Source organism: Camelina sativa, chromosome 19 (assembly GCF_030686135.1).
Source record: "Camelina sativa cultivar CO46 ecotype springtype chromosome 19, ASM3068613v1".
NCBI classification, from domain to species: domain Eukaryota; kingdom Viridiplantae; phylum Streptophyta; class Magnoliopsida; order Brassicales; family Brassicaceae; genus Camelina; species Camelina sativa.
In genome coordinates, this window is record NC_141898.1 from 27,099,260 (window position 1) to 27,125,368 (window position 26,109).

The following is a 26,109-nucleotide window of genomic DNA, read 5'->3' on the forward strand; positions in this document are numbered from 1 at the left end:
GGTTTGGCATAAAACTCACAAAATCTTTATATACTTATTTAAACAATATTATAACAAAATACACCTATTATCTTATGGTATATTATACAAAATATCACTATATTTTTATACAAAAATAACTTATAAAAAAAGAAATTATATAATTGTAACAATGTAATATTATCCCACTTGAATAGCAGTTAAAGTAGTTTCAATTAAGTTATAGTTATAACAATCTTTTTATTCTCTAACTTACATATAGCTAGAGATTAACATTTTATAATTATATTATATAAGATCAATGTATGATCAGCGCCAACAATTTCTTATAGTCAGCGTCAGCAATTTATTTTGTAATTTAAGTCAAAAGCTAATTACTACTCCTATTGGACACCAACAGTACCAAATACAAAATGAAGTATAAACTGTGCGGCCAAGGGCATAAAAACATTAATGATAAATGAGATGTATCAAAAAAAAAAATGAGATGTATACTTGTTTAAGCAATATTGTTAGAAATAAATTAGTTGCCAAATAATTATAGTATATAGTTGTAATAAAAAAAAACAGCACAAACAATTAGTTTTGTTATTTCTCCGTGCTGCAGCATCTCTACTATTAAAACAAAAGTCATTTATAAAACTAATTTTAGTTTTGTAAAAAATTACATCCAAATGTTATTGGAGTTATGACAATTTTTTTTAAAGGATAAAAACGAAATTTATATAAAAATATATGATCATGATCAAAAAGGAATAAAACCGTGAGTATTTAATGTTTTAAATGGAGAGAATATCGGCATATAACTGTTTTCCTTTTTAGAAACCGTAATCAAATTAATTATTTCTAAATTTTCTTATTTTAGAAATTTTAGGAAACAATAACAAAATATTTAATTCCTAAAACCGAATTTAGATAACATAATATTCCCTATAAATATAATATTATACACATCCGATTACTTCATATTTTTTTTTCTGAATTAAATTATGGCTAGGTATAGGATCCGTGCGTTGCACGAGAGTATCCCTATTAAAATTTAATTTTATATAATTCGATATTTGTTATAAATAAGAGGTTTAGGGAATTATTCTCTTGTATTATTCTATCCCATAGGATATAACATATATATAGTGATACAACTTTAGGATTTAGGGTTTACACTAATGGGCCGATAATAGGCATCCACATAATACAATATATTCATAACACTCCCCCTTGGATGACCATTATAAAAATGTAGTCCCAAATGCGCATATGAGATGTTGCCTCGTTAAAAACCTTACCAGGAAAACCGAATGGAAAAAACCATGGTTAAGGGAAAAAGAGTGCAGCGCGCTTTTACTCCCCCTCATGAGTACATCACTTGAAATCTTCGAGATGACCAATCCAATATGATGAAGTATCTTCTTAAAAGTAGTGATTGGAAACGCCTTGCTAAATGGTTCGCCAAATCTTCACTTGAACGAATCTGTAGTAAATGTGTATCGCCATTCTTCTATTGGTCATGGGTCTCGCAAGTGACTTATCTTTACCATTATCTTTGTTTCTCACAATCTCATCATTGTATTTCAAAGACTTTGAAGATGATAGTCTTTCACCATCAGAATCATAATATTCCTCTTCAGGTGTTTATCTTTCGCGTGTTCTTTTGTTGTCTCGTTAAAAACCTTTCATGGAAAAACCCAATGGGATAAAAACCATGATAAAGGAAAAAGAGTACAATCACCCATATAAGCATATTTCTCCCCCTGAAAGCATCATCTTCAGGTTATGCATTATGATCATATATAGCATCTATTTGGAACTGTTATAAACAGTGCTTTAGTGTACAAAACTCATATGATCATCATATATTCTACTGGGTCATTGAACTTCAAGTCATTTGAACCCCTTTCATATAGAAGATCTATTTGAACTTTAAGCCCAAATCTTCTTTTATATACAATCTTCCAAACAAACATTTTATACATATGAGTTATTCTTACTCTCCTTATAAAACTTTCTCTTTCAACTATTCTTCTTAGTATGGTACTTCAATACTATTTTATATGTAAGATACTTTTATCAACATACTTTACACTTGTTCTTGTACATTTCTCTTAACAAGAACCACTTGTAAGTGCAGAAGAGATAAGAGACACACAAATTTTCTTTTAACGAGGTTCAGCAAATGCCTACATCCTCAACTTTTTTTTGAAAATATTTCATGAACACAATTACAATTAGTGTTCAGTCTCGGATTTACACAACCCTAAGATCTTCTCTTAGCTTGTTCCCGATCTATTTTCAACCAACAATGAGATTCCTAAGATCAACAACAATGATCTACACCAATGATTCTCAGATAGAGAAAAACTCTCACCATTTACTCCCCAAAGCTGTCAAAAGGTATCAAAACGTTTTCTCACTTTAACAACGTTCTCGAGAACTATAATATATTGCTTTTAGCAATATAATCACTTTAATGGATACTTATACAGTTTGAAAACATGCTGGATAGACTGAATCAAGTCTTGCTCTTACTGTCAAACTCATAAGGGATCTAAAATAGTTGCTTCCACCATATGAGAGTACATTTCTCATAATCAATATCAAGAATTTATGAGAATCATTGTACTACTAATCGTACTTTATATCTCATAAAGATCTTCTTATATCCCACTCATTTTACACTTTCAAGTGTAAGGACTACAAGTCCAAATATTATCTATTTAAGAGACTATAACTATTTCATAGTTACTTCTTTCAATGATTAACCAATCATTCTTTGTGTACACTTTTCAATAAACTTTTTCTATTAACCGCGGTTCATGATCCTTGATTTTATCCATAACATAATCAACTGCAACACTGCATGCAAATATATTACGACATCGATTTGCTTATTGGTTCCTTTTCATTCTAGACATGACTCAACTTATTGAGATTTCTTTTCATTATGATTCTCAGGTACCTGAATCTCTTTCTTACTCATATCTACATCTCTTCTAGAGATTTTCTATAACTCTTTGCTTTTTTGGTGCCATATTAAATTATGCTCCTTTTCTTTTCCGAGGATGCTTATATTTGGAACCATAAGTCTATTACATTTCATGCGATCTTTAGACTTACTAGCAGTTGATCTTATCCTTCTAGGACATTAATTGGAGCACAACTGGTATATGAGAATTTTCACTCAAGGTCAGAAAATGGCTCTTGCATGCTTTTAGCATCTTTGCAAACTTTGCCAATAAATTATCTTTTTAATTTCTAACGCACATTTCTTAGTACGAGGATCAAAATAATTTCTTACAATATATTTCTTTACCAGCTGTTTATTTTCTCCCCCTCATGTTGGAAAGACTGACTCACTAAAACAACAGTCTCTGCATCTCGAGATATTCAATCATCAAGAGAGATTTATATCCAACATATTTCCAACATTCTTTCAAATTCCATCTTATATCACTGTGGTGGAGCAACCAAGATGGAATATATCTGGTTCTGACCCAAACCAATTGTAATGGGGAGTAATCATGATTATTCATTGGCATGATGCGAATGACTTGACATATAAAGTCATTTATGTCAATTACTTGGCATGGTTTCACCACCATTGTCAATTAACCAAATACTCTTGCAAACTCCATGTTGCAAGTTAATAACAAACATATATAGTGGATGATCAGTCCACAGTATCTCTTTGTATATGTACCAGAAAATTGACATTATCCAAATTCATGGAGTCGGTAAAAGCCATATAATCGGCTTGCTTTGTAAAGCAGCACACATAATAAATTACTAAGAAAACTCTTCAAGTTCTCTAGTGAATGTTTTCAGAAATTTCTGATTATTCTTTAGCATCATTACTGAACCGGAATGGCTTAACCGGTCATGCCAAACAGTGAGATTTTCAGAAAGCATTTTATCTCTATATAATGCATGTAATCTGCCAAAAACTTATATTGTCTTGGGTAATAATACTTATGATTTCAAAGTATTTTTCCTTCCTTATTGTCTCAACATGATTACTTTTCAAATCCTCAAGATTTGCTCTTTCATATGAGTGATTAAACTCATTTTGGGTGTGAACATAATCTTATATTTGTTTCATCACCTCTGTATGTGGGATTCATTAATTCTCTCCCTCGAGATGATGACACTTTATATCTATCAATCTCGATTTGAATCCCACTCTGTAATCATTAACATCCTCAAATTGGGTCATGTTTATATCTTAGACCTTTTTTTTAACTTTGAGACTAATTTGGGAGATTATAACACATTAATATCAAATTGTGTTCCCATAGACAATAGTATATATACTCTTCAAGAGTTTACAATACTTTTTTTTACTACTTAACATTATAGTAGAATAGTGGAAATTGTCTCCCACTAGGTTCTTTTATCGTCATATATATATATATATATATATATATGAGATAAGTACCTTTAGTACTTATTATTCACTTCTAGTGGAGATACTAGTCGACTTAACCGCGATCTTATATATATATATCATACCCACATTTATAACCACTTTTATATCAATTTTCTTACCATTGATGTGACATTTTCCTTTTTCTTTGCATAAAGTCATATTCACTTCAAAGAATAGACTAAATCAATAGGATGTGATTCATGATTATTCATCAACATCTCAAGATTTTACTTAGTCACAAATAACAATATTCTAATATTTTAAATATATATCTATATATATATATTGTTTTTACTATATTGTGTCTACATGACAACAATAATTTTTGTGACTTTTAATGTATATATTTTCTACTATATTTCCATAAATGATATTTTCTATTATATAATCGTGGTAATAATAGAAACAAGTTGACTTGTATATATTCTTTTACTTTCTTTAGATTATTCTAAAGAATAAGTGAATTTATATTGTCATATACTTGGACTTAAACCTCCTACTAGAAGTGATGCCAAGAAAATATTATCAATAATTATTATTTAGTAATTTGTTACTAAATTTTCAATGTATTCACCAAGAAGGTTGGGGACATGATTTAAAATATTTCATCATAATATTATATCTAATTTTGATTAGATTTAGATTTGTGATTAAACAAATAAATCACAAACATTATAAACAATCACATAAATGAGTGTTAAATAAGTAATAAGCATTATTTCTCTCTCTATATATATACATATATTCATCATTTACTAGTTTGAAACTATTATGTCATTAAACTAGATTTTTAATTAATCAACTAACTTTCATAGAAAGTAATATGAAAATATTTTTCAAATTCGTGATTATGAAATTTCTATTAATTTTTTTTTTAAATAAGATTTTCACTATTCACGAAAACATATGGTGCTTAATAATTAGTTTGCTAATGGATAGAAGTATGAAAGTAGTACTTATCTCGATAAAAATGTGAAGGAGACCGGTTGTTTCCTCCTAATGATTACTTGCTCCATCCTTCGCTTTAAACCGTTATGCTACGGTGGGTTATAATGTGAAGTATGAAAGTAGATCTGAAACGATATGCTACGGTGGGTTCGGAAGCAGAGATCTAAACGTCTATTAATGATTACTTGCTCCATCCTTCGCTTTAAACCGTTTTTGTGAAAGCAAGCTCTGACCAAATAAACCAAACAAACCGAAAATCATATAAATTTGATCTTTATAATCAGCAATAATAAAAATCATTAAACATGAGAAGAGATTGGATAATATTCTAGTAAATTTCGGTAAGTAAACAATAGTCTCAATTCACCAAATCAACGATTCATCAATCCAAATAATAAAATAACAATAACGCATCATAAAGTAGGCGATCAAACATGACAAACAATAATGTATAGATCTCAATAATGATTAAATCATCAATCGATTTCCATAATATGTTACAATTTCCCAATGAATATTATGAGTAATAGCACTTAGCGTGATAATATTGACTAGTTGGGATGAAACAATATAATTATATTAAATAAAGCTTTCATCGAAGCATGCATGGTGGAATTCTCAAGCATGAGAACGCATGATATCGTATGCTAAATTCTAAACTGATATTAAAAATAAGGTTACTTATCTTGATGGTAAACGGTGGTGAGACAAAGACGGCGAAGATTTGTTTTTCTCGTATGGTTAGGGTGTTGCGTTTGCTCAGTCGGCTAGGGTTTTGACATAATTTTTTTTTCGTTAAACTCACACGGCTAGTCGTGCTCATAACGTGTTATAAACAATAGGTTTTGAGAATTATTCTCTTGTATTATTTTATCCCATAAGATATAACATATATATAGTGATACAACTTTAAGATTTAGGATTTACATTAATGAACCGATAATGGACATCTACATAATACAATATATTCATAACAATATTATAATTTAATTTATTTTAACATACACTTTTTCATTCTTTTTTTAGTAGGTCAATATTATCTTATACATTTGTAGTGTTTTTTTAATTTATAAGAAGATGGATTCGGTAAAATAATATAACAATAGTATTTTGTAATAAAATATTATAGTTTATATTAATTTTCCATACGCTTTATGAAACGATAACTCAACTGACTGTATTACCAAAATGAAATGAATATCCTATCAAATGTTTAGAAAGAAATATGTTTTAAAATATATAATAGTGAAGATCTGAATGACTGAATGTAAAAGACAATGTGAATCTTTAAATCATTTTGAACTTCGGAGTGCATATATTTCATTTTTTTTGAAAATTTATTTCTAATTGAGTGAGGCTGTTAATACGTAATTCCTTATTTAACGGAAAATAATGGATAAATTTTTGTATAATAGATATTATTTCGGTTTGGAGTATAATTGATTTTATTATGTGCTGATTTATTGGAAAGACTGTGAATTCATTTAGAGGATTCGCACTTATTTAGGAGAATATTACAATACCAAATCATACGTCATTTACATCTATAATCTAGGAGAATAAGTTATTAAAATCTTATTTGAAATATATAATTGATAGACCTGTTAGTTATGTAGTTTTCCAAGGGGATTTAGGTGTTAATTAGGAAACGAATATTCGTTTTCTGTTTAATTGATTATTCTCAAATAGTTTAAGGGAAATTATCCTTAAATATCGAACAGTCGATGAGTTATATTATATATCGTCTTTCTTTTTTAATATTTTTTAATTAAATAATTATTGTTAATTTATAGAAAATTATGAAATGCATAACAATTGATTTACCAAATCATCAAAATAGATATATTTTCGTTTTAGAACAAATTATTATGCATTTGTTCCCGAGATAAGGTGATAGAGTGAATTTTTAAAATCATCAATTATATAATGATTGGTGTAAAATTAAGAACATTTTTAAAATAGCCGTATAATTATATAATTATTGGTGTAAGGCAAAAATTTATGTGATGAATAGAAAGATTAGAATATCTTCAATATTATATCCAACTAAAATTTTGTATTTGATTAACTGCTGAAATCAAATAATTTTAAAAAAATTTAAATTATTCGAATGTAATACAATTAATAATGAAATTATGGCAATCACATTATCGTGCTTATTCCTAGTTATTAATACATATGAAATCCTTTATTTTTTCGATGAATTAATTTTGTAGTCTTCATGGGTTATTTTGATTCTCTTTCTGGAATTTGGTAAACCGTCTCCTTTGCTTAAATACTGAAACCAAATCTTGATCTTATGTGTCTGGTTATTTGGTTCATGAAGTACAGCTTTTGAAACCTATTCAAATGTAAGATAGATCTTGTTATTTAGGTGTTGGATGTGTAAAGAAATTAAATTGTCGAGTTGATCATCATAAAACTTTGAATACTTACCGAGTAAAGGTTTCCAATTGCTAAAAAATCCTATTTTTTTCTGCCACTGTTTTCCTCCACATTATAAATGAACTAAGAAGGATGTTCATCATAAATTATATTTGTAGATGACTGGTATTTGCTATTACGTTCGAACCATGATGAGAAATGACTCACGTAAAGCTTGGCGAAAGAAGGCATGTGAAAATTGAAGATTAAGTTTTTTTGTTTGCTATGGTGAGTGTTAAGAAGAATGTTATTTATAGGTGAGGATAGGCTTGTGTAGGGTTTTCGTTTATGGAGGATATATTTTTTTTAATTTTTTAAAAGTAAATACAATGGCACAGAGCTGTAATTAATTAGAAAAACTAAGACTATTTTGCTAAAAATTGCATTGAGCTCTGTAATGCTGACACGTCAGTTTTTTTGGTCAAAATGCTTCTCTTTTAATATATAGGGGATGATTGTTTTCTCTTCTTTTTCTTAATCTATATAGTCATAAATTTCTTCTGATTTGTTTTAGTCCAATATAAAACTAAAAAATGCTATGTGTGTTTCTTCTTTTTACAACCAGCTCTATTTTGAGTTTTAGTTAATGTTTCGTTCGACCAAATATATGGAAGTTGATTTCTTTTAATAATTTATCTTTACATGGAAAAAAAATTCTCATCGGTTTTGTATAATTTTGAAAAGCTAAGTTGGATTTGTTTGTGATATTTTTAAAATGAACTGTTTGTCTTTTCTTTTCAAAGGATTTTCAAGATAAAAAAATGTTGCGATGTCTCAAGAGCCACTATAACGTCCAATTTTTTTCCTTTTTATTATTCTGCTATAAATTACGGTAATATTAAAAAAGATATCCCTACTATTAAAAGAAAAGTCATTTATAAAATAAACATCAGTTTTGTAAGAAATTACAAGGGTATGCCATTGGAGTTAAGACAAAGTTAATCATTTACGAGAGGGGTATAACCGTATTTTAGTCTTATCCTAAACGGATAAACATGCGGATCCCGGGTCGGATCTAAAGGTATTAATAATAAAACATACTTCAATATAAAAATAAAGTTAGGAAATTTTGTTCAAAATGGTCCGTTGTCAGGTGGTAAAGGGAATGATTTCATGTGTTGGAGGTCCCCTGTTCGATATCCCGATCCTCTTAATATTTTAATTTAAGTAAACTATTAAAGCTAAACTTCCCGAATACTCTTCATTCATTTATATAAAGAAAATATTATTTCAACCATTGATACCCATTGTTTAACGTTTTTGATTTTCTCTACAATTGAGTTTTTAGTTAACATTTCTTTTATTATATTTTATTTTTCATAACATTTTTTCAACACTGACCTAATTTGTTATATTGTAGAATATGATCTGTGATAGTTGGAAAACTATGGGTATTATCAACGCAATCTCCAAAATACTTAATTAAAATTCAAGGTATATATCTTATCTTGCTTTTATATTTGATTGAATTTTAAAGATGGTAATGACATGGGACGTAGACCATATTACCATATTTTAGTCAATCTGCTTTGAATAATTTATCATGTGATTTTAATTTTAAGGATAAAGAGAAGAAATACTTCAATATTCATAATCATATTCATTGTTCTAAGGTTGTTATTTTTTATAATATAATTTCAATAAAAAATGATAAGTAGGATGGAAGCTATATTTTTGTACTTCAGAAGTTAGTGTTACTTCTTATCATTATATACTCGATTTTACATAATATTTTTAACATTTAAGATTTTTAATATGTTTCGTATTTAAGATTTTTTACATGTTTAATATTTGTTTGAAAGTTTTTTTTTACTAAAACACATCATATATATTTACACTTGATAGAAATTTCATGTTTATTTTTTTTTTCTATATATGTTTTTTTTCTTTTTCTGATTTACGTTTTAAATAATTTTTTTTTAAAATAATTTTATATTTTTATCGTTTAATATATATTTTTTGTTTCTTGCAGATGAATGATTTTGTGTAAGCCTATGTTGATTTGATCCCATCTTCCAAGCATTAAAAAATATTAACACTAAATTCTCAACAATAAGAAAATCCTTCTGAATTAATTTTATATTGTATGATTTTGTGATGAACGAGATTGATATGTCATTATCCTTTTATTTGATATGTAATTTAATGATGAAATATTTTTTTAATTTTTTTAACCATAGTGTTCATAAAACATAATATATAACGTTTATTAAATTATTTATCTATATATACTAAATTTACTATATTTTTCACTATTTTTCAGTCAAGATGGAACTGGATAAGATTTACCACCCGTAACAAAATTACGTTTAACATTTTCAACAAACAAGAGATGTGTTTGATTTTTGGTACAGTTATAGTATTCTTACAAAACACTGTAAAAGAGTGGCCAACTAATTTTTATGAAAAAATACTACTATTATACAATTAAAATTTTATGACCTAAAAGGGTTTAATATTTGATTGAATATAGGTTTTACCATTGTTTTTGAAATAATTTAATTTACCAATTAAGTACATATACTTTAAGAAACAATAATTAAAATTTTAGAAAAATCCAGTTTATTTATGGTATTAAGACGAGAAATAATATATGTAAACTGAAACGGGTAAATTTGAATAATGAAAAACAATATATTGAATGATTTTTTTTAAAAAGGACATAAATTTTAGATAAAAGTACGAAATAAAAAATATAGATAGATAAATTCAAGTGTTAAAGCTTTCACTAATTTGGATAAGGATTGACTATGCGACAGGTAGTTAACGACTTTAGAACGGGCACTTTGAAAATTTTGGTATTTTTGAAAAACAATTATATATTTTTTGAAAATTATAATTTTTTGGATAATTTCAAATAACTAAATAAAAAATATTCAACGGAGAAATATGGTATTCCGTCTAAATTTCTTAGCCAATGTCATTTAGTAAATATTATTTAACGAGTAATTATTTAAAACAAAACGAACATAAGACAAAAAAATTCTGATAGATACGGGATGAGATAAGACTGGATGAGACAGGATGAGTCGGGACGAGAGGAGATGGGTTAGGAACTGAGGGGATGGGACGGGGCTGGACGTGTTTCCCGTTCCAAAGTAAATACCTTTAGGGTTAAATTTTTTAAAATTTACATGAAAAAGAATGCACTTGTGCTATAGCACCCATGTTAATATAATTCTTAGTCATTTTACGAATTTAAAATTTGTATCAAAATATTTTGTCTCGTGCTGTAGTACGGGTTACTACCTTCAGACGGGTATTTTGAGAATTTTTGGTATTTTTGATAATATTTTGAGAGTTTTGAGAATTATAATTTCTACTAACTATAGAAATTAAACATACAAATGAAGAATACATGTATTTCGTCTAAATTCTTAACCAAAATTTATTAATAACATTATTATATTGATATTCAAAATAAAATGGTTATGGGACATAAAATTTCTAATGGGATGGATCAGAACGGGACAAAATTATTTATTACAGTTTACATTTATATGTTTTTATATTATTTATTTATTTTTTTTGAAAAAACAAAAATTGTAAACTGTAATATAAATTCTCATATTATATTAGATTATACCAAATTTTAAGCTGGATTTTTAACGTATATTATTTGATTGCATGTCCTATAATTATGGTGCTAATTGGTATAAGATTCTATCATATAATTATGAGATTTATCAAATAACAAACAAACTTGGTTACCAAGTATTAAAAAACTGTGATATTTTGACATATTTAAAATATATATTACGGGAGGAATAAATTTACTATATTATTGGAGGTATAAATTACTAAATTTTGTTCCCAAAAAAAAAAATACTTACTTACCTTTACTTACTAGATTGATATTTACTAAATTTTGATATATTTAAAATATATTATTTCTTAATTACTCACCCTACTAAATTTCAAAAATCATAATCTTGCAGTTTCCATAATTCTCCAAAATTTAAATTAAATTGGATTAATTTTTTAAAATTTGGTAACAAACTTTTTATAAAATCAAGGATATTTTAAAATTAATACTAATATATTCCTTTTTATCATCAATCTCACTTTTTAATCAAATTCAAATTTTTGAATTCGATTTTTGGTTTGTACTAATCTGATAATCAAAAATCTTTGAATATAGACTAATAATTAATATAGAAAGCTGATCTTTTTCAAATCCAAATTATTAACTTTAATAATATATAATTTATTATATTCAAAGATTTCTCCACAAGTTTAGCAATACATAAAATATAAATTAAATGTATTTGATTCAATAATAAATGTTACACCATCAGCGGTTATATTAACGAAAACATTCTTTAAAATTAGTTATCAAAATCTAAAATCTCTGCATAAAAAAATGAAGGAACAAAACAATTTCATCATAAATGTTGCGTATCTACAACGGCTATCAACTACCAAAATCGCATAACTAATTTGGAAAATACATAATTGATTCATTACATGGTCTAAATATTTAAAATAAGGCAAATAATCAAAATACATTACAATACTTCATAAACTTAAGTTTTATTCTATGGCATATTGTTTACTTATACCGTACCTAAAAATTTAAAATTAAAACATAAATTTCTACCAAGGACTGAAAATCTTTAATTATAAGATTTTTTAAATATACTCTAAATATAATCGGAATTATATTAATGTTTATGGACATAATTTCATATCAGAAAATGTAAATTAAATTCTGATTAAAAGTCCAATCTATTTATGATATTACGATGAGAAGTAGTGGACATGAGACATAAATAAGTTATTTGTATAATAGAAAACATTTTACATTAACGATTTTCGAAAAAAGTTTGACTATATGACATATAAAGAACTATCTTGAAAAAGGTATTTTGAGAATGTTGGGTATTTTTAAATATTTTGAGAGTTTTTGAGAATTATAATTTCTACTAACTATATAAATTAAACATTCAAATAGAGAATACATGTATTTTGTCTAAATTTCTTAGCCAAAATTTATTAATCACTTTATTATATTGGTAATTATTTAAAAGAGAATGGTTAAAGGACATAAAATTTCTAACCAGATGGATCGGGACGAGACGAGTTGGGATGGGAATAGACAAGATTTAACACCCGTAACAAAATTACTTTAACATTTTAAACAAACACAGCTGTGTTTGATTATTATTGGCAGATTACAAAAAAAAATTGTATATTTTCCAGTTAATGAAGATGATGATCATTTTTATTTTTGGTACAAGTTGTAGTATTCTACTTATACACTAAAATATTGACAAAACACCGTAAAATAGTGGCCAACTAATTTTTACGGAAACATACTACTATTATAAAGTTTATATTTTACGACCTAAAAGAGTTTATTATTTGATTGAATATATGTTTTACCAAAATATTTTTGAAGTAATTTAATTTACTAATTAAGTATATATACTTAAAAAACAATAATTAATTTGTGAGATTTATGGTACTAAGACGAAAAATAGTATATGTAAACTAAAACGGGTAAATTCGAATAATGAAAAACAATATATTAAATATATTTTTTTAAAAGGGACACAAATTTTAGATAAAAGTAAGAAATAAAAAAATATAGGTATATAAATTCAAGTGTCAAGCTTTCACTTACATGGAAAAGAATTGATTATGCGACATGCAATTAACTACTTTGGAACGGACACTTTGAAAATTTTGGTATTTTTGAAAAATAATTATATAATTTTTGAAAATTATAATTTTTGAATAATTTTAACTAACTAAAAAAAATATTCAACGGAAAAATCTGGTATCCCGACTAAATTTCTTAGCCAATCTCTTTTAGTAAATATTGTTTAACGAGTAGTTATTTAAAAGAGAATATATATAAAATAAAAAATTCTAATGGATACAGGATGAGACGGGACGAAAGGGAATGGGGTTAGGATGTGAGGGGGTATGACAGGACTGGACATATTTTTCTTTTCAAAGTAAATACGCCCTAGTTTAAATGTTTTAAAATTTACATAAAAAATAACACAACTATGTTTATCACCCGGGTTAATATAATTTTTAGTCATTTTACGAATTTAAATTTTGAATGAAATATTTTGTCCCGTCCTGTGGCACAGATTACTACCTTTAGACGGATATTTTGAGAATTTTGGACTTTTTTGAAACTATTTTGAGAGCTTTTGAGATTATAATTTCTACTAACTGTATAAATTAAACATACAAATGGAGAATACATGTATTTCATCTAAATTTCTTAACCAAAATTTATTAATAACATTATTATATTGATAATTATTTAAAATAAAATGGTTATGGGACATAAAATTTCTAATGGGATAGATCGGGACGGGACATGATGAGATGGGACTGAACGAAATTTAATATCGTGTAACAAAATTACTTTAACATTTTCAAAAAACGAAGACTGTCGTTGATTATTATGGATGGATTGCAAAATTGTATATTTTCTAGCTGATGAAGATGATGATCATGTTTATTTTCGGTATGGGTTGCGGTATTCTACATATACACCACAATATTGACAAAACACCGTAAAAGAGTTGCCAACTAATTTTTATGAAAAATACTACTATTATACAATTAAAATTTTCCAATCGAAAAGGGTTTATTATTTGACTGAATATATGTTTTACCAATATTTTTTAAGTAATTTAATTTACTAATTAAGTATATATACTTTAAAAAAAAGTAATTAAATTTTGAGAAAATTCCAGTATATGTAAACTAGAACATGTAAATTCGAATAATGAAAAATAATATATTGAATAGTTTTTTTAAAAAAAAAGGGACATAAATTTTAGATTAAAGTACAAAATAAAAAAAATATAGGTAGATAAATTTAAGTATTAAGCTTTGAAACGACCCGACCCTTTTTTTAATAATAAATAATAAATAAATATTCTACAACTAGTGGTCCCATACCCACTAGTCACCTAACCACAATCACACTAAACAACGGAAATAACAATACCAAAAAATATTCAATAATCCAATAACCAATAAATAATAACCAGTAATAATTCCAATCATAAACTAATGATCCAATCAACATAAACCAGAGAACCATCAATCCTAAACAACATTCTAGGACTCAACTCTAGCAACATAACATAAGCCAGACAACCAAGCGAGCCACTAGAACATCCTCCTCTTCATTGCCTTGATTCTACGATCACACTTTGCCTTTACCTGCACCACAAACACAAATTGCAATGAATGAGTATTTTATAAATACTCAGTCAGGAAATCCTCATATCTACTTGGCTATACACACAAGCAATAGAGACATCTCTAACCATCAACCAACAATCAACAATCAACAATAACAAACCAGGACTCTGCATCGACCGACACGAAGCATGCATCGACCGACACGCACACTGCATCGACTGACGCATGCTCGACATAGAACAAAAACCCTAGGTTTTATGCGCCGTCCTCGCACTTGCATTGACCAATGCACATGCCGAGCATCGTTTTTCCCCGAAGCTTCTCGCCGGATCTTCGTTCCTACAACCACAAAACTCGATCCCAAGCCACAAGAAACCTTCCTAACGTCCCAAATAACATTCTAACAAGCCAAACAACAAATAAACAAGCAGATCAGAGAAATCTCCAGCTTAGATAAGCCATGATCATGCACTTACCTTTGCCAAGACGATTCTGAACCTCAAACGAGAAAGAAAACACTTCCAGGAAGCTCCTACAACGATCCCAACTACAGATCTTGTGACAACCCGTCCCGCGGATCCCACTAGCCCACCGCTAGCCGTCCAAACGGACCCCAAGCTGGCCCTGCAGGGCATCGATCCTAACCCCTCACTGTGGATAGGAACTATTCATCCAAATCCACCAGTAGGTTATTGGTGCGCCAGGCGTTCCTCGAACCCTGGTCCCCACCCTTTAACAACCTTCCCACAGGACATGCTGTCACCAATTGACCAGAGGGGTTAGGATCGATGCCCTGCAGGGCCAGCTTGGGGTCTGTTAGGGCGGCTAGAGGCTAGTGGGGTCCGCAGGATGGGTTGTCATATAAAAATTACATCGACCGACGCACAAAGTGCATCGACCGATGCACATGCCGAGCATCAATTTTCCCCAAAGCTTCTCACCGGATCTTCGTTTCTACAACAAAAAACTCGATCCCAAGCCACAAGAAAGCTTCCTAACGTCCTAAATAACAATCTAACAAGCGAAACAACACATAACAAGCAGATCATAGAAATCTCCAGCTTAGATAAGCCATGGTCCTGCACTTACCTTTGCCAAGATGATTCTGAACCTTAAACAAACAAGAACACGCTCCTAGAAAGTTCCTACAACGATCTCAGCTACAGATCTCTACAGGAAACGCCACCAATCACCAGAAATCACCAAGAACACTCAGGAACACTTAAGGAACTTTTTCTCTCTTTTCTTTTCTCTCAAAAGCAGCTAAACACGACTAATTGAGACAAAACTCGAGTTAAGGGTTTTCCTAACCCAAAACGCAACGTTTAACTTAAAATCGTCCGCAGAAAACCAACCTTGCATCGACCGATGCAACCTCTAAACCGAGATTTTCGGTTTGCGAATCTTATAGATCTCTACAGGAACAGCTTCCAATCTCCAGAAATCCTCAAGAACACTCAAGAACACTTTTCTCTCTTCCTTTACTCTCAAAAACAGCTCAACACGACTAATGAGACAAACATTCGAGTTAAGGATTTTTTTCTATCCCCAAAACGCAGCGTTTTACTTAACTCGAACCGCACAAAACCGACCATGCATCGACCGTTGCATCACCAGCATCGACCGATGCACATCCCAAACCGAGATTCCGGTTCGTGGATGTTACAAGCTTTCACTAATTTGGATAAGGATTGACTATGCGACAGGTAATTAACCACTTTAGAACGGACACTTTGAGATTTTTGGTGTTTTTGAAAACAATTATATAATTTTCAAAATTATAATTTTTAGGATAATTTCAACTAACTAAATAAAAAACATTCAACATAGAACTCTGGTAACCTGTCTAAATTTCTTACCCAATCTCTTTTAGTAAAGATTGTCTAACAATTGATTCTTTAAAAGGAGACAAATATAAGATAAAAAATTCTGATGGATATGGGACGAGACGGGACGAGACGAGACGAGACCATAATGGATAAGACGATATAAGATGAGACAGAATAAGATATGGCAAGAGGAGATGGATTAGAACGTGAGGGGATGGGATGGGACAGTGACGTGTTTCACGTTCCAAAGTAAACACGTCTAGGTTTTTTTAAAAAAAATTTACATAAAAATAACGCACATATACTGTAGCACCCAGGTTAATATAATTTTTAGTCATTTTACGAATTTAAAATTTATATGAAAATATTTTGTAACGGATACTACCTAGTGGATTATTATCTAGGTTGTCTCTAGGTTAATCGTTAACAACACTCACTAAATTGCAGTGGGTTAATAACGTCGAAGTTATTATTCGGTCTTTGCATGATGAAAATTTTGCATATTTGATATATTTAGTTGTAGCAAAGTCCATTTATGGATTTCTCTATGGAGTGTGTTTGTTTTTAGGCTTCTAAAACTGGGTTTTGTTTGGAGGCTACAATGGGGCAAGATGTTTATTAAATATCTGGGATAATGACTTTGTTGATAGTCATTTATAGTGCAGTATTACAGTTGGTAGCTTCGTTAATAGTTCAATGACATTGTTGATCCATAAGTTCATATTTTTTTACTTTAAAAATACCATATAAATTTAATAAAATATTTCTCCGCACTTCAGAGTGCAGGATACTATCTAGTATAGTACAATAGTATTTTTTTAAGGACCACTATACTCTCAATTATTGTTATGATGAACGGCCATAAGTTGCAATATGTGTGTTTATGGCTAACATAGTGACTAATCTAATATTTTTTTGTTATTATTATTACTAGGTGAATACCCACACTTAAGCACGGGTTGTTGTTTGTAAATTTGTTTTAAAAAAATTACCTTGCTTTTTATTAAAAATTGTTTCAAAAAGAATTATGTTGTCTATTGCTGTTTTTAGTTTTTGTTATTTTGTGTGCTTTTATGTAGTTAATAAACTAAAATATATTTAGTTATAACATGTATGGTAAGATTCATCTTTGACTCAAAATATCAATTATATTTTTTTCATATGTACATCTGATTATTTCGATACCTACAAAAAACAATATAGGATTTACTGATACAATTCTATGCAATTATGTTACTTATATGGTTAATGTTTCAAACTTACTTAACTTGATTCTAAAGAAACAATTCTTATTCTATATATTCTCTCATGTTCTAGTACTCGAGCTACATGCATCATGGTTGGCTCTTGATTAAAACCTGGATTGACATAATTTAAACAACATATGTATAACTATCATTTACTTATTTGCTTCATGAGTTTTCATATGAAAGAGAAAAAGAAAGCTAAAACTAAAAAGTTATTTCAGTAAACACTTTTATGAAAGTGTGTCATGTCTTGAATTTATTGGTACATCTAACGTCTCCATGTCATGTTACTAACTTACCATAATGTATTAAATTGAATAGAGAGAAGGTCATATACATATGATAATTATTATGTAGATCCCAAAAAGAAATTAGTTATGAAAATCAGTTAAGTGTGAGATTAATGAAATTTTTTATTTTCCTTCACTTATATCATCTCCAATGGTTATCTATTTTTGCCTATATAATAGATGAACTCTATAATAAAGGTGAGTTTTACTCCAACTTACCTCTACTCTCACCTCTAAGATAGAGATTGCTATTTTCCTTCTATTTATAGAGGAACCCTATTTTTTTTTACAAAGGTTCTTTTATAAATAGAGGAAAAAATAGCAATTTCTATTTTAGAGGTGAGAACAGAGGTGGATTGGTGTAAAACTCACCTCTATTATAGAGTTTCTCTATTGTAGAGAAAAAATAGGAAAAACCATTGGAGATGGTCTTATTTTAGTTAAGTTCTTATAGAAAGTTTTTATTATTATAGAAAGTTCTTATTTTGTAGTCCTCTATTATTATTATTATTATTATTATTATTATTATTATTATTGAAAAAATATTATAGAATTATACGATTTTAATGAATGATTGAATAAATAATTCCAAAATTTAGATTACAAACTATAACTATATAAGCAAATTTTAATTGAACTTTACTAAATGGAAAAAATGTTTCAGGTTATCACATTTACACATTGTTGTATGTTTTTATTACAAATTATGGTACTACTTTTTTAAGAGTGCTTGAAGAAAAATTATTGTGCAAGTAAGTATTAGTACATACACGTCTTTTGCCTTTATTATTTAGTACATACTACCTACTAATCATTTGTCTCTCTCTTTCTTAGTTTACTTAAAACAGCTCTTGAAAAACAAATTTTATCATTTAGTGATCTAAATAAAGAAGAGAGAGAGAGAAGACGCCTTGAAGGGTGAAAGCTGTGCAGCAAGTTGTTGGATTATTCCTTCGTCTTGACTCTCTAGGGAAGCTACGCACATCACGTTCATGTGGCTTTCTGCTTTTTCCTATCAACCAAACTTGTTTTGAAGAGACTTTTAAAGTAAATGGATCGCTTGCATTAGTAAGAAAGAGAGAGAGACAAATGATTAGTCAGAAATAGAGACAAACGAATAACAAACTCATCAGGACTAAAGAGTCTAAGACTCTAAGGTAAGCTATCAAGCGACATACAATGGCAAGTAGCTTTGTTGATAAAAAAAAGTAAAAACAAAAAAGAAATGTATTAACACGCAAAACGTCGATTCATCAGACTCAGTGGTAAGATTTGAGCACAGCGCCGCAGAAATGACAGACGATAGCCTTCCAAGCTTTGCGGTAAAATGGAACCCCACAGAATCTTGTGGAGGTTCTCATGTCCGCAACCACTGCTCCACCTCCGCATCTCGAACACAACCCGGCCGCCGGCTTTCTCCCCCGGACTTGCTTCCTCTGGTTTACAAGGAAGCAGAAGATGGCCATTTCTTTTATTTCTTCTTCTTGAATGTTGTTGTGGTATTTTTTGTTAGCACTTCAGGTCTTGGGGACAGGGCTTAGTTAGTTAGTAGTAGTGTGTGTGTTAAATACAAGTTTGGGAGATATCCAACCGTTTGGATGGGGGCCGCGTGTCACACACAGATACAGCTGGCTCGCTGACCTCCATTGACTCTTTTTTTCTTTTCTTTTAAATATTCAAAATTGACATTGAATTATATCACCACTTGTGCAACATCTTCTCATCACTCTCAACTGCTTGACTATTTAATACCACAGAAGCCCATTTCCTCATTTACTACACCCATTGACTTTACAACAAAATAATACCTAACTGTAAGGTCACCACCCCATACGTACTTTAGTCGTCGTCACGTATGTATTGGGGGTCAAATTCAAAAGTCCTAGAGAAAGGCGTCTGTGAGTGGACATTGTTCACTTTTTAGGCACAGTGAGGATTTCACAATTTTAGAGCTTCTTTGAAAGATGAGTAATATGAAAGGTTTTAAGTACAATATGAAAAGATGGATAGTTAAATGAAATTCGAGGAAAACAAAGGAGAAGTGAGTGGCGGAGTAAGTAAATCCCCCTTGGAAGAGGAGAGGATCTGAAAAGTTAACTGTTTGTATGTTAAATTGGGGGAAAATGGGAGATGGGTTAAAGGTGTGAATGTGGTCACTGGTCAGAGAGCTGCCATCATTGCTCGTCTGGTAGCCTCTTGCTTCATCTCTGCTGCTTTCCCGCTCCCCCTGAAGTACATGTACACTTGCTGTTCCCACACAAACAGAACAACTTGTTAACCACTTCTTCCCTTTTTTACGTACGTCAAATCTAAAATGAATAAGTGATGCAGGAAGTGAGGGAAACCTGAATAACCCAGATGCTCACGAGTGACTCCAGACAGAAGAACCCAAACCCAATGAAGTAGAATATCTGCCATCCCACCAAAAGTTAGCCAACTCAAAGTACGTACTACAACAGTTTTAAGTTTTTTTATAATAATTTTCAACTTACCCCGACCAAGATATTCCCACTCAATACGTCGATAGCCGGCAATATTCCTCTGCATAACACAACAATATAATATCATTCCACCTCTTCCTTTTGTGTGATTTAAGGAACTATTTTGTAACTTACGTCAGAGATTTTCCCTTGAAGATAATTGGAGGAGCCACCGCCGCAAACACACAAAACCCTATGTGAAACTGCAGTCGTATTTTAAGCTTTTACTCACTTCCACTTTTTGATGTGTCAAAACCCATTTAAAAAAACCAAACGCAAAACTCACCAAATACGTGAAGAAAAACCACCCAAACTTCAGAGCACTATCAGTCCTGCACACAACCAAATCAACCCACATCTCATTCGCATCCAAATTTTGACACTTATTAAGATGCTATCTGGAACTTCACTCTTTTTTTTTTTTTTGTTGCACCCCTCTTAATAAAGGAACACACCACGCAGCAGCAGCAGATAGTGTGCAGTATTTTAAAAGAACAATCTTAAGTGGCATGAATACGCGCATATACCTCATGGCACGATAAAGAGGGCGATACCACATAACATAAGCTCCAGGAACCCCCGATATGAAATAGATAATAGCTAGAAACCATATTGTCGGACCTACACCCGAAGTACATAAGTCAGCAGATTGGCATCATACAGGCTCAGTATACATGGCAACTTTTAACTGGTTCCAAGACTAACCTTCTCCCTTAATCCACGCGGTGGTAACTGCAACAATGTTCCATAGCAGGCACACCACAAGACCTACGACCAAACAGTAGAGATTACTAATAACTCAAGAAATCCACCTCTGTTGCAACTGGAGATGGGTTGATCTCATTTAAAAGAGAAAGCACATACCCAGCATTGATGTGAAAGCAACATATTGGATTCTCTGCAGATGGATGGGTATCTCATTTGAAATGTCATGATGGATGAGAGGAAAAAACGGCGGCCAGTTTTTCTCTTCGATCACAATTCCGGCTACCAAAAGAAAGATGGCAGAATAAGCATTTCACATGGAACGAAATGTCAGGTTTCTTACAGAAGATAAAATTGACAAAGATACCCTGTGCTATAGCATCTTCTTTCCGCTTGAGTTCCTGGAAAATACCAACAACAGATTTCAGAAAAGGTTGTAGCTACAAACTACTGAGGCCAATCTTTACAGATTAGATGACACGAATAAATATGCTTTCACCTACATAACACTTCAAAACGATATGAAATCCGATGTAAACTAATTATTCTTAGTTCGGGAAAAATTATATAAACAAATAATTGTGGGAAAAATGACATCATGGTATGTGACATTAGTTGGTTTCAACCGGAATTACAGCTTACCTGCTCCCGCCGGTTCAATTCAGCCTCTTTTTCCCGGAGTTGCTTCTCTTTAGCTTTAAGATCCTAGAAGTTGGCAATCATACAAAAATAGTCTCAAGGGAATATTCTGAGATTATAACTTGGTACTTAAGGAAAATACCTTTCCAGAGTCTAGAGGAATATCAACTGTGGCACCGCGGTCATACGGCTCAGGGGGAAGAGGGGAAAGCTTTGGCGTTGCGGCTGGAACAGTTCTAGGATTCTGAAGGTTCAAATACAACAAAAGTGGGTGAAGAACTTAAAGCATATAGGAAGAGAATTTTAAAATAGTCTCTAAAGCGTAAGAGGGATTGTTCTGAAGAGGAAACCAAAGAAAAAAGCTAAACAATGGAGATCCACGAGAGCTTTAGAACATCAGAGAAAACAATTCAGTGGACAAGAAACTGATATGAATGTGCAAGTAAACAAACCATTACACCCATATCCAAGACAAGTAAGCACCAAACTGAAAATCGAAAAAAAGATGTAAGTGGGAGATCTAAATTAAAATCCGTGGACACGAAAGATCATAAAGCTCATTCGAAATAACAAACACTCTCTCAACAGGTGATGGGAAAAAGCAAGCGTTACATTGATCTATCAGCGTCTAACAACCCTATAATGAGCAAATTACATTCTGAAACATGAATATCAATCAATCGACCAAATTGAAACCCAAAATTCGATCCCAGGAATTGGAGTAGAGGAAAATACAATTAACATTACGAATCTGAGACAATCAGATCAGAAACAATGCAATTCAACAACAAAAGGAATTAGAAAAAAAAAAAAAAAAAAAAAGAGGAATCCCTAGATGATGACTGATGAGATTGGAATCAAGCTTACCGCAAAAGGATTAACCTCGCCGTCATCAAAGGAAGGAGACTGGTAGCGAGACATTGGCACGTAAGGTAACTCTGCAGATCCAATCTCTCTAGACTTGTATCACCCGAGCGAGCGAGCAACGAAGAAGAAGAGTAAATGTGTTGGCGCGTCTGGGTTCACACCCGGTTTTCTAAACCAGAAATTAATAACCAACCATCTATGTACTGGGTTTACTCCCGGTTTTCTAAACCCGAAATAAATAACCAAACCATCTACAGTATAACAACAACAACCCTTTTTAACACAAATCCGTTTTATCCTCTATGTCTCACTGATCACACCATTAAAAGTGGCAAGTGTTTATTGGTTGGCAAAAGAAGAAGAAGTCAAAAAAGTGTTGTTATTGTAATGTTTTCTCATTCTTTGTTTGATAATCCGAATCTTCTTCATCGGTACTCTTCAAACCTTAACCATTTTGAATATTCATGGGTCTATTACTCTATATACCAAATGATAAGTATAAGTATTGCTAGAAGAATTCTGATTAATGGGGAGGTCTATTATTCGTCGTTTACATGGTTTCTAGTTGGGAGGCATAGGCATTACGTACATAGAACAGTACCTTGCCAGCTCTGCCCACATGGGTTGTTCACCTCCAGATGCAACCCAGCCCGGTAGAAGATGCGACTCCAGTGGAAGAAAGAGGCTGTTAATGGACGCAACTGAAGCAAACAATCATCTGGGGTGCGATTAGCTAGACTGACATTGCCATTACATTACAGAAAGGGAAAAAAATAAAGAAGAAGATGGAATTGGGGCGGCGTCAGGATTGGTAAGAGCAAGTGTCAAGGAAGGAAGGGAGATAAGGTAAAAGACAAGAAAACGCAAGAGGCAGATGTTGTTGTCTCTTCCAGGTCCCATCGATTTCATTCCGAATCCAGTTAAAGAAAAAATCTAATAAGAGAAATGGGAAGTGAACAGAGCTGAGTCGTTGAAATTCAAAAGCAAAACTCAACAGCCAAAAGAATTGGAAGAGGAAAGTTGTGTTTCTCTTCTTTACGTTATAATGGGCTTGATTTTACCAGCAAAAGGCCCAAATAAGAGCTTCTTGCTGAACGAGAGGGTTCAATCGTCACCTTATACCATCTCTACTCATTGCCGTCACCGGTGAGACTTCCTCCTCCTAATCGACGTTTGAGATGCATTCTCGCTCCGCCCTACTCTCCCGATTCCTCCGTCCGGCGTCGAGATGCTTCTCCTCTTCCTCTCCGGTCACCGTAACGCAATCTCCCAAGAGCCTCGAGGCTCTTCGAGCTCGGCTGGCGAATGAGTCGCCTTCCCTTACCGATTTCATCCACGGCGATACCTATTCGGTGGAGGTCGGAACCAAGAAGAAGCCTCTCCCGAAACCTAAATGGATGAAGGAATCTATTCCCGGCGGCGAGAGGTATGTCCAGATCAAGAAGAAATTGAGAGACCTCAAGCTTCACACCGTCTGCGAGGAGGCTAAATGTCCCAACCTCGGCGAGTGTTGGTCTGGTGGCGAGACTGGAACCGCCACCGCCACGATCATGATCCTCGGGGACACATGTACACGCGGCTGCAGGTACCTCCTCTTAATCCCCATCATCCCAGAGAAATCTTTCCTCTCTGAAAAAGGGGCTAATTCTCTATATATATTTTTTTTTAGGTTTTGTAATGTTAAGACATCGCGTACGCCTCCACCGCCTGATCCAAATGAACCTAACAATGTGGCCGAAGCTATTGCATCCTGGGGAGTTGATTATGTTGTGATCACCAGTGTAGATCGAGATGATTTACCTGATCAGGGGAGTGGCCATTTTTCTGAAACAGTGAAGAGATTGAAAGTCTTGAAGCCGGAGATGCTGATTGAAGCACTAGGTAATAATCATCATGGGATTAACAGTTTGATCGTCATGAGTTTTTTCTCTTTTTTGTAATTTTCTTTTTTCTTTGGTGATGTAGTTCCTGATTTCCGTGGAGATGGTGGATGTGTTGAAAAGGTTTCCAAGTCAGGGCTTGACGTCTTTGCCCATAACATTGAGACAGTTGAAGAGCTTCAGAGTTTTGTGCGGGATCGTCGTGCTAACTTTAAGCAGTCGCTGGATGTGCTTAGGATGGCTAAGGACCATGCTCCTGCAGGCACCCTAACAAAGACTTCTGTAATGCTGGGATGTGGAGAGACCCCTGATCAAGTGGTCCAGACTATGGAGAAGGTGAGAGCAGCAGGGGTTGACGTTATGACATTTGGCCAATATATGCGACCGTCTAAGCGGCACATGCCTGTAGCTGAGTACGTGACACCAGAGGCCTTTGAGAGGTATCGTCTTCTTGGCATGGAAATGGTAATTGTCCCTTCCTTACTTAAAAAGTTTTATTAGCTGAGAAATACTTTGGGAAAGAAAGCTAAATGGAATGCGTTGATGGTAAACAGGGATTCAGGTACGTAGCATCTGGGCCGATGGTGAGGTCGTCGTACAAAGCAGGAGAGTACTACATCAAGTCGATGATAGACGCTGACCGAGTTGCTTCTCCTTCTACCACATCCCTTTAGATACCCACTCAAGATTACACTATCTGCATATGTGAATTCTTTCACTTTATTGCTTTGTATTTTTTTTTTCTGCGGGTTTCACTACACTTATCCGAAGCGTTCTGAATAATGATGAGAAAATGTAATACCATCGTTGTTCAGTCTCCTCCAGTTTGTGTCTAGTTTCTTTCTCATACTTCCATTGTACTCCTGGAATACTTCTCTGATATATACGACTCTGCTCTGTCAGAGCATTTTCGTCCAGCTGTATTGAACTTGAAAGTTGAAACAGCAGTGGTGGCCTGGTGGGGACTAACCATGAACTGAATAAACCATTTTTTTACTTAAGATTGTAGAGTGATGATACACAGAGAAAAATACTTTTCACGTCTTTCTTATACTTTTTCTAGATATTGCTGCTCGTAAAAGCTGGGATCACCAATCCACCGTTAAGACCTTGGTGCAGGCTGAGCAATGAACGTGGGGACATCCTCTCTCGGCATTATGAACCTCTATCTATCACTTTTTAGATTAACAAATGTTCAAGACATCGTAGACTTGATGAA

The 26,109-nt window shown here is 31.9% G+C and overlaps 3 protein-coding genes across 3 annotated transcripts; 1 reads left to right on the forward strand and 2 right to left on the reverse strand.

The window, feature by feature from the left end:
* Window positions 1-19,359: 19,359 nt before the first annotated feature.
* LOC147921117 (uncharacterized) lies at window positions 19,360-19,871 on the reverse strand. Its single transcript, XM_087502588.1, has one exon. It carries the CDS (start codon window positions 19,783-19,785, stop codon window positions 19,579-19,581), a length of 207 nt encoding a protein of 68 aa, XP_087358714.1. The 5' UTR covers window positions 19,786-19,871; the 3' UTR covers window positions 19,360-19,578.
* Window positions 19,872-20,255: 384 nt separating this feature from the next.
* Window positions 20,256-23,953, reverse strand: LOC104766740 (secretory carrier-associated membrane protein 1). The gene is made up of 12 exons (XM_087502585.1): window positions 23,011-23,953; window positions 22,286-22,387; window positions 22,147-22,209; window positions 21,872-21,905; window positions 21,664-21,786; window positions 21,505-21,567; window positions 21,327-21,420; window positions 21,086-21,131; window positions 20,935-21,002; window positions 20,812-20,860; window positions 20,665-20,730; window positions 20,256-20,566 (listed from the first exon to the last, which is right to left on the reverse strand). The coding sequence occupies exons 1-12, from the start codon at window positions 23,062-23,064 to the stop codon at window positions 20,480-20,482; spliced, it is 849 nt and encodes a 282-aa protein (XP_087358711.1). The 5' UTR covers window positions 23,065-23,953; the 3' UTR covers window positions 20,256-20,479.
* Window positions 23,954-23,964: 11 nt separating this feature from the next.
* Window positions 23,965-25,807, forward strand: LOC104766739 (lipoyl synthase, mitochondrial). The gene is made up of 4 exons (XM_010490680.2): window positions 23,965-24,595; window positions 24,680-24,891; window positions 24,976-25,355; window positions 25,445-25,807. The coding sequence occupies exons 1-4, from the start codon at window positions 24,189-24,191 to the stop codon at window positions 25,562-25,564; spliced, it is 1,119 nt and encodes a 372-aa protein (XP_010488982.1). The 5' UTR covers window positions 23,965-24,188; the 3' UTR covers window positions 25,565-25,807.
* The last annotated feature ends 302 nt before the right edge of the window (window positions 25,808-26,109 follow it).